Genomic DNA, 13803 nt, shown 5'->3' with positions numbered 1-13803 from the left:
AATAGAATAAATATCTGGTATGGGGAGCTAGTAGAAGTGGAAATAATGTTATCTCTGTTTTCTATTGTACTTCTGGGAGTCAGTCCTTGGAGAAGATCATTGCATAATGATGTCCAAATAAGTGGAATGATTACCTATGTTTCTACAAAACTTTTCTATCTTGCTGGTCCTGATTGAGTCTTCATTTCAGTCTCAGAGTAGTATTCTGCTTAATCAGCACAACTCAAAATAATTAATTCCTGGAGCAAATATTTTTATTTCAGTTTTATAAATCATGATAAGAATCCTTTCTGTCCTTTCTGAATTTGCTTTCATTGTTTTTACTTTGACTTTTTATGGGAATACAAATTATTTTAGTTATGTTTTGTGTTTTAGTTACTTTCTTTGCAGGAAACCAAGAATGTATTAAGCAAGCACATGTCCAAAACAATCAATCTTTTTCCAGGAACTTGATTTTTTAACTGGAAAATGTTGGTATTTTGCTCATAATACAAGACCTTACCCAAATAATAGGCACAGAAACACTTACAAATGGACTGCTGATTTACATCTATCTGTGAACTCCTTGCTTGCTAAAAGCAGTAACCATGAGAGCATTCCAAACCAATTTTAGACTGCTTTTTAAAAATGTAGGTTAAGCAAACCATCATTCCCTGGTGGACTGGTGCAAGAAGAGATTTCAGGACTTTTGTTGAATTGATCCAAACTAGCACAAATAAGAACCCATAGTAGAAATTCCATTATAGTGATATGGGCAGCAAACTATTGAATTTGTTTTTCACCTTTATTGTGTAGCCACCTGGTAGTCCTGTTTAGTATAATCTGGTTCTTGCTTCAGAAGGAAGAACCACAGGATTTACTGGAGCATTTCTATCTAGCAGTTAAAGTTACTTGGATCCATTCAGAGATAAATTCTGACTGGAAGGATTCAGGGCCAATGCCTGGGCAAGATGTTGCATTATCTAAAGTGAGTTTAATTTTATCACTGCCTAATTGCCCAGTCAACTGCCTCTATTCCAGTTTCTAGTGATTTTTGAATCCAGTTAGGCTAACAACACTAGCAATTTTCTTCTTCTCCTCTACCTCTTTTCCTTAGTTTTGGAAGTATGGTTATAGATGGATTGCTAGACTGGGAGAGGTCTAAGTCATAGTACCTAGTACCACTCCCTTTGCAAACAAGAAATTGATTAGTAAAAGTTTCTCAATTTATTGCAGTTCTGATTTATATTTTCTTAGGAAACAAATGTGTTTGGATAACAAAGTGAAATGCTTTCAACTAAAAATGAGTACATCAATAGGCAATATAAATATATCCAAATATCATCTTTATAAGATTAATATCTTCAATGCAATGAGTCAACAACCAGAAAGTTTATTCAAAGTTTGTCATTCATGACCAAATATATTTGCCTATCCACTTATTAGAGAATATAGAGAACTGAAATCAGTAAGTTACATACAAACATCCATAACTATTGAGAATGTGAATGACAGTTATGTGATCAGAAGCAAGCTTTCCAAAAAGGGGGGAAAAACACTCCTGAAAACATATACACTCCAGAAATTTCTCTGCATAAAGAGCTCAAAGGACATTTTGAAATATTAGTGAGAAAGTAAGAACTTGCAATTGAGGAATGGAAATCACTGGAAACCTTTCACAAGACAGTTGCATAGGTAGTTATGACTGCAAATAAGTACATTATTTGTACTTTAAATAAGTACATTAATTTGTCTTTTTAAAAAAGTGAAAATACTTTCACTGCTGTTTTTAACATGGCTTCTTTCATGTTCTTATTCCTGAAGCTATAAATGATAGGATTCAATAGTGGTGGCAAAACCGTGTAAAAAACAGCAGAAAGCAATTCTACAGTATGAGATGAATGGCTTTTTGGTGTCATGTAAGAAAATAAAGCAGTAGTAAGAAACAGAAAGAAGACAATCAGATGGGGAGTGCAGGTAGAGAAGGCTTTGTGTCTGCCTTGTATTGACTGAATCTTTAGCACAGCTGAAAAGATGTAGCCATAAGAAACAAAAATAATACCACAACACACTAAGCTAACAATGATTGCTGTCACAAAAATTAGTGTTTGACTAGGTCTTGTATCAGTGCAAGAAATCTTCTGTAATTGAGGGATATCACAGAACAATTGTTCAATCTTACGTGACCTGCAATATTCCCACTGAAATACAATTACAGTTTCTAGCAAAGCATGGATCATACAGATGATCCAGGAAGAAGCTACTATTTGCATACAAGCATCCCAATTCAGGATAAGGCTATACTGCAGAGGATGGCAAATGGCCACATAACGATCATAAGCCATGATGGTGAGCAAAGCAATTTCAGAACCTGCAAAGGTGAAAATCAAGAAGACTTGGGCAGCACATCCAGTAAAGGTGATTACTCTGTTATCTGTCAGGAAAGTGAGCATGGATTTTGGAATGGTGGTTGAGATGAAACAAAGGTCTGAAAATGATAGGTTAACTAAAAAGAAATACATTGGGGTATGAAGGGAGCGGTTCAGGGCCACAGTAACAACTAGGAGGACATTCCCCATTATGGCTATTAAGTACATGAAGAGAAACATCACAAAATACATAATTTGGATATCATGGTTGTCAGAAAATCCCATCAGAAGGAATTCTACCAGAGTAGATTCATTGGCCATTACACGTTTGTCATTTATTGAAGACATTCTGAGAAAAAGAGAGGAAAATAGTTAGTATATATTAATATCAAATCTTCTAAATTACTGAATTTCAAATAGTCCCTATGAAACAGATACTAGGGAATTTAAATTAACATTGTTTTTGCAATGGTAGAAGTTAATTCTATTATTTCTTTTTGATTGCAGAAAGAGGAATAGATATATCTGACACACAGCACAGAATAAAGGAGAGGTTTTTTTGAATTCTACAATGGAAATGGCAATCTAATACTTTAGAACATAAGGGAATGAAAACGGAAGAGTGAAATAAAATAACTTTCAGAATAATAAGGATCTTTAATGGAATGGCAAACAGTTTAAAAAAATAAGTGCTATGATGTGGCATACTATATGGATTTTGATTTTTTAGAAAGTCCTCTATTAATATAATTGTTATTGTTCTTATTGCTTTGGAACTTCTCCTCCCTCTATTCAAATTAACAGTAACCAAAAAACCCTGAGGATGTACAGAATGGATTGAACAAAAAGAAACATCTCTTTCAGTCTCTTTCAGTCTTTTCTTTTTTTATTTCTCACTAACAGTACCAAAAATACCATTAATTATGCATTCATTCATGCATAATTTAAATGTATCTGCCTAAAGAAAAATGACAGCAATTAAGTTTTGTGCTTAATTCAAGTGAGTAGATATACATTTGAGTGAATGATATAATTTCTTCCTAGAGCTTATACCACAAACCCACATTTAAAAAAAAAACCAGGAAGAATTTAGTGCATATTCATTTGTAATATTGGGAGTAATTAATAAAGTATCCTTCATCTATATTTACTTACGGTAGATGAAACTGAATCGTGGAATGACAGTAAAATCAAAGCACTGAAAATGGACAAAAGTTCTTAGTGTTTGGGTATTTTAGAAATAAACAATATTTGTACAACCATGTGAAAGAGAATCAGTAAATATTTAACATGCATTTGATTTTTTTAAAAAAAATCTTAGGCAGTGGTTTATATAATGAAAGCCAACAATACTTAACTATTCTAATGCATTGCATGGCAGATATTGTTAACTGGACAAAAGTGGAACTAGATGCTTTAGAACAGAAGATCCAAAACTTATTACAATAGATAATGAATCACACTCCAAATATCTGAAAGGAAAACATTTTGAATGTTACAGAATCAAAAGGTGGCATGGAAAACTGGCTACAATGGGAAATTAAGCATTACACAGACAGATAAATTTCTACACAATTACTACCTGAAAAGAAATTAAAGGCAAGAGGAACAGGAAAATGACTTGGCAGTGGCTTCAAATTAGATACATCAAGAAGGAAACAGGAGGCTTAACATTTGCTCCACAAAGACATTTATCAACAAATGCTACAAAAATGTAAACTAAAAAAACACACTGAAAGTAACCCCAAATGAAAATTATTCAGAGAAAGATAAACTCTAGCTAATGAAGAAAAACAAATGCCATTTTAAATATAGCTATAGAAGCTAATACTAGAGTAGCTCAAAAGAAACTGGAAAAACTTATAAAGTATCAATATTTAAAAAGGGAAATAAGAGATTACAGAATAAAGAAGCATTTTTCTATACCTCTTGGAATTGTTGAGACTTATAACTACTAAATTACAAAAAAAAGATGACAAAATTTGAATTGTTTTATCTCACCACATTTCCTTGGAAATACATGTACAGTATATTATGACAGAATTTGGAAAATTCTTGAGCTTTTGAATGAAGCTTGAATTGACTCTAAAACACTAACATTTATCAAGGATTCTTCAAAAGAAAAAATAACAACCTGACAATATATTTTCTGTATTCATTCTTTTTCTGTACCATAGCCTTTTATATTAACTGAAACTGTAATCTTACATTTTATATATTGGTGCAATGGAAGGATATTATCTCTATTTTCCCCCCTCAAAAGATAATGCTAATATGCTTGATCATGTATCATCTTTGATATAATAAATTATGCTATGGGGAGCTAGTAGAAGTAGAAATAATCCTATTTTCCATTATACCTCTGGGACTCAGTGCTTTGAAAAGATCCCAGAGTCCTTTGAAAAAATCCCAGACTGCATGATGATATCTGGGTTGTAAATTAACAGAGAGCAACACTATTGTCTACGTTTTCTGCAGATTAGATCTTTTTTATCTAGTTTAATAGCCTTTTTGTAGGTTGTATACTATAGAAATTTTTTAAAAACCCACTAGAATTATTACATGCCATAACCAAAGTAGTTTTAGTTCAACTCTGGAAAAAAATATTTACTTACAAGATAGGCCAAAATAACCAAATGAAAGCTATGATTGCATGTCACATTATAACACAGTATCACCTCCTTGTTTTTCTGAAGTTTGAATCAGTTTCTAAAATACAAGTAGGAAAATATATATTTAAGATAAAAAGAACTCACCATTAACTTCAGGGATGGAAACTAAGATATCTTTTCATAACACTGCCAATCAGAAAAGATATTTGTAAAAATGGGAAGCCTATTTAATATATTTTTATTAAATTGAAAAAAAACCCAGTTGAAGAATCATCAAACACTTGATTTTATCAATTCACCAGATACCCATGTCTAAATGGGATTTCATCATTTCAGGTCAGAATTTTAGATGGATAGACTATTTGTTCCAGTTAAGATCTTTTCAGCTTCTTGCACTTGGAGACCAAGCTTCTGCAAGAATCAGTTCAACAACAGTTGCCTTTATTTGAAGAATTATCTACATGCTCTTTTTTTGACCATGCCACAACTTGCCCTTGAAAGTTTTTTTTTGTCCAGATAGGACTTTCTGGTCCTTATGTTGAATTTCAACTCATTTATACTACACATATTACTAAGAATCTTGGAGCTTAAGCCATATTCCAGCCATATAATCCTTGCCGTATGATATCTGCCATAATTCTTCAGTTTCTTTTCCAACCCTCACACTTGACCTTTTGACAAAGCAGCCTTTAAGTTAATCCAGGCCTTAGTCTGCAGGCACTTACAATCAGAAGCTGTGGCTTACATACTAGGAGGCAGGAGTATTTCTTCCTTCACCCCATGGTGTCACAAGATGGTGGGTTTGTTGCCACTGAGTTGTGATGGGGGGGCACGAAGGGAGGCTCAGCCAATGACTGTATACATGTTGTAGTTTGATAATAAAGTTTCATTCATTCATTCATTCATTCAGATTGATGCTTACTGTTTTTTTTTCTATAGTAACCACAAATTTAGTGGTTAAAAAAAGATTTTAGTTAATTAACAAAATCATGACAAGACTCCAAGATGGAAGTAGTGGGCAATTCAACTTCAATGAATCTGGAAAGTGTATAGGTTGGAGCTGGGAGGGCCAGGTGATACCCTCATTCATTAGTGGGAAGAGTGAGGCAGGAATTCTGCATATTTTTAGAAAGCTTGTTTAAATATCCAACTAGAATTAGATATTCATGTTCCATCTGTATGCAGCTGAAACCATTATTCCATACCTGAAATAACTCTAAGTGGGTTGCGGTAAAGTTCTCTTTTGAAAATTATAGAATTTAATTGTAGAATAATCACTTGTCTCCTCTTCTTAAGGCTAAAAAACATAATTTCCTTCAGTCTTTTCTTGCAGGACTTAAGTTCCCAGTCACTGATCATTACTGATGTTCTTTTAATTTGCTTTAGATTACTTGAATCTTACTTAAAGCCTACTAGCAGAACTGAACATCACACTGAAGACATGGGTTAACAAATGCAGAAGTATATAAATGTAGTCTTTATCAAGATTGAGCAGTGCTAAATTTGCCCCCCTCCCCATCCTTCCACAAGGCCCTGAAGACATGACTCTGCCAGTTGACCTGAAGACCCATTAGATCACTGCAGGTAACTGCTGCACTAGCTAGTTGATTCCACCTCCCCCTGTGGATCCTGCTCCCCCTTCTCTCATCCTTTTAATTTCATATTATTGTACTTCCATTGTTTTTTATTGTTTTATTCCTTTACTATTGTTATTTTATATTTTTAAATCATTTTTTCCTGTTTTATTGTTGTAAGCTGACTACAGAATCCCCACAGAGAGATGTGTGGAAAATACATAAATAAATAAATAAATAAATAAATAAATAAATAAATAAATAAATAAATAAATAAATAAATAAATAAATAAATAAATAAAATTTTATAGATGCATCTTAAAATTACATTTTCTTTTTTGATATTGATGCTTATTAATGCAAGTCAATTCATGAGTTGAAGGCCAAAAAAAAAATCAAAAAACCCCCAAAGAATATCATAATCCACCTTCTCTAACTATAGGCAGGAGCTTCTAGAGTACATGGGTGATAAAATATTGATTCAACCTAGGGAAAGTGCACAATATTTTCAAGATTGACAGGGGGTGACTTCTATTACAACAATTATCATTTTTTCTTCATTTTGTATACTATTGTAAATAGGTAAATGAGAAGGAATGCTATAAAGTATAAAAATTGTAGTTCTCAGACATCAGAAAATCCAAGTAAAAAATCTGTTATAGTTGTTTTCTTTTCCTGATCAAAAATTCTGAAAGGGAAGAAAAAAATATTAGAAAAAAAATAACATTTTAATTCTTTTTTTTTCCTCCAAACTTATAATCAGCTTTGCAAATCTTAAACTTAGATATAAAGACTATTGAGGTTTTACTCAGAAATAGCACTATGGATAACTAATAAATTTAATAGTATGAACTTTTTTTAAAAAAAACACAGCAAGCCATTGAATTGAAATCAGAGTATTTCAGTCTAAAATCAATCATCCTTGCATTTTTTTAAATTCAGCCTTAATTAATGAGATCTATTATAACCAGTGCTTTATTTGTAAAAGAAAAAGGTGCCAGAACTCACACATGTCATACAAACCACCTTGCCTACCCTACAAGGTTCCTTCTAAAAAAGATGCCGGAACTCCATTCTGAACATTCTATGACAAAAAAAGCCCTGATTATAACCTATTTTATTAAATTATTTGTATTTTAATATAATTGAATATTATATTTTTTGATAAAAGAATACTGGTTATTTACTAGAAGAAGCTTAAGTCTATCTTGCATTTTCGTAAGGCAGAATCCAGTATAATTTGATCTTTGAATCTCTGGAGAGATGCAAAAATATATCTCTAAATATAAAATCTGTATCATCCCATCATTAGTTTGTATGCATGTATATGAGTATGTGTATATGTGTGTATGCACATTTTTATACAAAAAATGTATATTTTTTTCTTTTTCATTTTTTCAAACTTGATTAATCATTTATTACCCTTATTCATTTTCATCGTGGTATCAGACAGAAATAATACTACAATGAAAATACACTGATTTTACTAATAAAATAATTAATTTAAATATTTTTTCCTCTTAGAGAGGGCTTACTCTAGTGTTACATGACAGAATGCATAGAGAGAGAGAAAAGTTAAAACAGTTATTTTTCTCTTGTATGAGTAATTTAAGATTTGTTACCCTAATAGCTAATAGCATTCATGCTCAGCATGATCCATCTATATCTATTGTCTGTCTATATAACTGACTGTCTGACATTTCTGTACCAATCTTCTCACCTAAGTGGCTTATTCAGATGTTCAGGATGGAATGGCAAGTATGTAAATATACAAAGAGATCCTCAAATAAAAAAAGGAAACATTGGAACATAAGAGGGGGCTTGTGGATCCCGCCTTCATCAGTTATGATGCTTCATCCAAATAAATATGCACTTTTCTCCTCAAACATTCCTTTAATAAAATAAAGACAACTGCACATCCCCAGACTTCATACTAACCGTATGCAGTAATTTTCAATTTACATTGCTTTATTGCTTTAATTTACATTGCTTTATTGCTTTATTATTTATTTATTTATTTATTTATTTATTTATTTATTTATTTATTTATTTATTTATTAATTAAATTTCTGTGCTTCCATCTCCCTTATAAAATGACTCTGGTGGCTTACAGCTTATAAAAAGACAAATAGATAATTAATTAAAATATTAAAACTATGCAATTTAAGATTGAAAATTGTAGAAAAACAGGACTAAGTAATGGACAGTATGTGAATGAGATCTTCTTATCAGATCAATCACCTTCAGCAGTGAATGCCTCCACCAAGTCCCCAAGCCAACCATCAAAATAAGTTTCTACCCTTCTGGTAGGCCAAATGAATGGGAACAGTTCTCATTTCTGGTGATACAGTATTCCATAGGGATGGGACCATAGTAGAAAAGGCTCTTCTTCTTGACCCTGCCTACTGGCACTACTTAGGACACAGATACATAGCAGGCCTCTTCTGCTGGCATGAGTGGGGTAGAATAGTCCCCTTGGGGTGAGATGGCTCCTCAGATAGTGTGGACTTATGCCATAAAAGGCTTTAAAGGTAACAACCAACACCTGGACCTGAAAGCAAACTCATAATACATGCAGCTCACATAATAGTGCTATTACATGCACCACCCTAGGGACTCACAGAACTGTGCATACTGCTGCATCTGTGGCTTCCAAATATTCTTCAAGGCTATTCCATGAAGAGTACATTGCAATAATCCATCTGACAGATGACTAGGGGATTAAGGACTATGTGCAGGGCCTCACAATACAAGTAAGGATGCAACTGGTGCACAACACAAAGTTGTGCAAAGCCCCTCTTAGCCAGGACTGCCACCTGCTCTTCAAGCTGGAGCTGTGAATCTAGGAGAAGTCTCAAATTGTGTCACTCTGTCTTGCCAGGATTTAGCTGAAGCCTGTTGTCCCCCATTCAGACCCTATAGCTTCCATACATTGATAAAGAACAATCACAGCATCACTTGGGTATCAGGGATGAGATGTAAAGCTGTGTGTCATCAGCATACTGATGATATCTCATTCCATGGTATGGGATGATCTCACCTAGCAGTTTAATATAGATGTTAAAAATAGAGGAGAGTACTAAGCCCTGTGGAACCCCACAAGGGAGTGGTTGTGGGCTGGACCTCTTGCTCCCTATTAACACTGATTGAGATTACTCTTGGAGAAAGGAACCAAACAAGCACTATACTACACCCCCACACCAAATCCCATAACTGATCCAAAAAAATACCATGGTTGAAGTTGTAAAAAGCCACTGAGAGGTCAAAGACAGCAAGGATAAATGCACTACCCCATCCCATTCTCACCAGGATCATCCACAAGCATGACCAATGCTGTTTTGTCCCATAACTCACCCTAAAATCCAACTAAAATGAGTGCCGATAATGCATTTATTCAGGACCTTCTGGGGCTGCAATGCAACCCCTTTTTCCATCACCTTCCCTAGAAAGAGAAGGTGGAATACTGGACAAGTAGTGTTCAATGATGATTTCTTAAGGAGGGAGGAGACCAAAGCCCCCTTAAATGGTACTGGACATACCCCTTCCTGTAGCAATGCATTAATCACAGCCTACAACAGGGTTATCAAACTGGCGGCCTGTTGGCTGGATGTGTCACAAGCAGGCCATGCCCACTCTGGCTCCGCAAAGGCAATACATTGCAATACATCATGGCATGACCGAGTTTGACAGCCATGGCCTAGAGGCTTTTATCAACCAGACAGGACAAGGATCTAATTGACAGGTGGTTGCCTTGATAGCTCCAAGGACCCTGTCTACTTTCTCAGATGCAATAAGATCAAATAATTCCCAGATAATCAGGCATTTTCAATGGACTTACTCCACACGGATCCAAATGATTTGTATCTGTCAGGTGTTCAACAAATTCCTTTGCATGGCTGTTTCAGTGATCATCCGAGCCCTCCTTCCCAACAAGGGCCTGGGTGACACTCTATGGATGCAGTAAGACTAAAGAGTTAGTGAAATTTTGCCAGTGTTATCACCACAAGGTAGACCTGCAGCTGTAACCTGGGTCCAGTCTTATTCATTCTTAGTGTCAAAGCAAGAACATCTGACATTAGCAGTTCTTTTGAAGAGTTTTGTCTGTCAGAACCATAACACTTAGCTTTCCTTCAATGGTAGTCTACATGTCTTTTGGCCCTTTTCATCACCCTTCAGTTGTTCCATAAACCAGGGGAAATTTGGGAGCAATGGGCCAAGATCCTAGGGCTTGGCCACTTTCTGATTCCAGGTTGTAGACAAGGCCTCCTCAGGGCTGTGTAAGAATATCACCCAGGTCTTCTGGAACCTGATAAAGTCCTTTAGTTGCCAAGGGCAGACCATTCCAGTCTTGCTGTAGAGGGGCTCAGCATTGAAAATCTCATAGCCACTAGGATATGGTCTGATCATGACAGAGGGAATTATGAAAGATCTCCACCAAATCATATTGCAACTGATCCAACAAGGTTATCTGGAATAATGTCCACTGTCTTGATTGACTGATCTGAGAGGTCCATGGCCATCATTGTGGCCATGCATACCTTGGGCATGTCTGAGGTCAAGCCCAGGGATGGAAGATTAAACTTTTCCAGGACCTGGGAAACTCTGGTACCAACCCTGATATGATCTCTAGCAGCTGAGGCAGGGAGGTTGCTATGCAGCATGGAGGCTGGTATAGCCGTGACACTCTTAACTAATCCCACAGGCCCAGATTGTAATCAGGTCTGGAAAATTGTGAAGCATGACCCCAGAAGAGATTCCTGGATAACAATAACTATGCCACAACCATAACCTGAACCCTTGGCTAGTGGCCGACTCTAACCTAACCAATTCTGACTCTTCAGAAAATAGTCTGCCTTCATCAAGATTGAATTCATCAGCATTGTACAAAATTAAACCTCACACTCATGCCTTTGATTTTACAACCATGAAAAGCACCAGTGTCTCAAACCTGTTATTAAAATTATTTCAGCAGAATAGAATGAAATTGTCAGAAACAGTTCATTGGTTGATTGATGAATCTATGCATCAAAGCATTCTAATAGCACTTTGGATGGGGGTGTCAGATTGGACAGTTGTGTGCCACTGTAATCCAAATAAATTGGAAAACCACATTCAAATAAATAATTAAATAAAAATTTATTTATTTAATTAACCCAGAAGATAAAACAATATTATGTGTAGGTGCCATGCTGGGTCAGAACATTCTTAGGATCACTGGAACATCAGTGTAGTAGTCCTTGAGACAGTTTGACTATTTTCCACAAATAAGTGGATATACGTCGCCCCTACACCTTTAGTTCTACGCGGGGGAAAACCCGAATAACCAAAGATCCACATACGAACACCCACGAAAACCTCAGAAAACATATATATATATATATATATATATATATATATATATATATATATATATATATATATATATATATATATATATATATATATATATATATATATATATATATATATATATATATATATATATATATATGTTTTGAGCACCTTTTGCCTGTATCAGCCCAAACTAGGGCCATCCACAGGCAGCAGTCACAACTGTGACAATTGTTTGTATACAATCCAAATTTATTTATTTTATATATCTCTATCTCTATCTCTATCTCTATCTCTATCTCTATCTCTATCTCTATCTCTATCTATCTATCTATCTATCTATCTATCATCTATCTATCTATTTATATCTCTATCTATCTATCTATGACATTTACCACCTGCAAGATTAGCAAAAATGTTTAAAAACATGTGTAGTAATTGTTGGAAATATAGGCAAAAGCTAGGTACGTACTATCACCTTTGGTGGACATGCCCTAAAGCAAACAAAATTTGGTCAAAAATGCACATGTGGTTGCAGAAAATCTTAAGAAAACATGTAGATTTTAAGCCAGAACTATTTATTCTAGGTATAATTACAGAGAACTATGACAAAAATGTATATATTTAATATTACATGTATTAACAAAGCAAGAATTTCATTTGCACAGTATTGGGAAAACTAAGAAACACCATCGGAAGAAGACCTAATTAGGAAAATTATGGATTGTCTGGAAAAGGATAGGCTTACATTGAAAATGAAAGGGAAAGAAGATACAGAGTATCTTCAAATATGGGATAATTTTTATAAATGGCTAGAAAAAAGGAATGGAAAATAGAAATGAAAGCTGTATTACAATTAATGTTAAATATGTGAACCCAGACAACACATTGTTTATTAAACACTAAAGATTGTAACTATAAAAACTTAATAAAATATCTATAAAAATATTTTGCTTTTATATTTTAGTCATTTTTGAATAAACTATTTTTTAAAAAAAATAAAATGATACAGGCTAGACGTGCAGCTTTTTTGCAACACAATAGTCTTCTAGAATTCTCAAGGTACTGGTCTGACAGCAAGAAATGGATGAAGTCTGCAGCTATTTTATCTTATATGTTAAATATGAAATATGTATTGCAATGTTGCTATACAATGTCACCATATTTGTATTTGTGTCACATAGAAAGACATAAGAATTTTATGAAGTTCAAATACTGCATTAGACATTTTGTCATTTTGTTGAAAATTCTAGTTTCTCCAAAAATCTGGGTATGAATATGTAAATTTATAAAGCAAATACTCTGTATATATTTGTAAATGGCCTAAATTTGTAATTTACCTGAAATATAATTTTCCAATAATGTAAAAATGGATAAATTTGTAATCATATAGTATAGCCATTGAAAACAATGAGCTTAGCAAAGACAACTCATAAAAAGTAATGCTATCATTTGAGGATTAAGAGAAGAAGAAGAAAAAAAAAACATGTTTTCCCATTCATATATATATTGAAGGAGTTTTTTATACCTACTCCAGGAATGATATTACTTTGTTCCCATGTACAAAGCATAATTGAGCCAGGAACATTGAACACCCTTCCCTCGCCATCTCTTTCTTTGGAAACATTCCCCTCTCCCTGATGTCAGAACTCTCATCTAGAGTCATCACAACCTGAGGGATGCCATGGGAGAGTGGGAAAGATTTGCAGCATCATTTTTTTCCCTCCAATCACCATTGTTAAAGGTAAAATATGAAAGCTAAACTTTACTCATGGACAGTGAAGATTTGCACAGGAATAGGCACTTCTGAATTCAATGGAGTCAGCTTCTGGATAAATTTTATACAATTGCAATCTTAAATGCATGAGGGCATTGTAGGTGATCTTTGAAAGCAACCCTCTTCTGTGGACACATAATTTCATTCGTTTTGTACTATTA

General features: G+C 34.2%; 1 protein-coding gene across 1 annotated transcript in view; it reads right to left on the bottom strand.

Moving 5' to 3' along the window:
- The window catches only part of LOC310650103 (olfactory receptor 14A16-like), a gene marked incomplete at both ends in the record, with an annotated part of 31184 nt that extends 28515 nt beyond the window's left edge, over positions 1-2669 (bottom strand). The window contains one exon of the mRNA XM_083378937.1: positions 2351-2669. Within this exon, the coding sequence (XP_083235063.1) occupies positions 2351-2669 (319 nt within the window). The remainder of the gene's footprint in view (positions 1-2350) is intronic.
- Positions 2670-13803: the final 11134 nt, after the last annotated feature.

This window comes from Vipera ursinii (genome assembly GCF_947247035.1).
Source record: "Vipera ursinii genome assembly, chromosome: Z".
In the NCBI taxonomy this organism is placed as follows: Eukaryota; Metazoa; Chordata; class Lepidosauria; order Squamata; family Viperidae; genus Vipera; species Vipera ursinii.
This window is presented reverse-complemented; position numbering and strand designations above follow the sequence as displayed.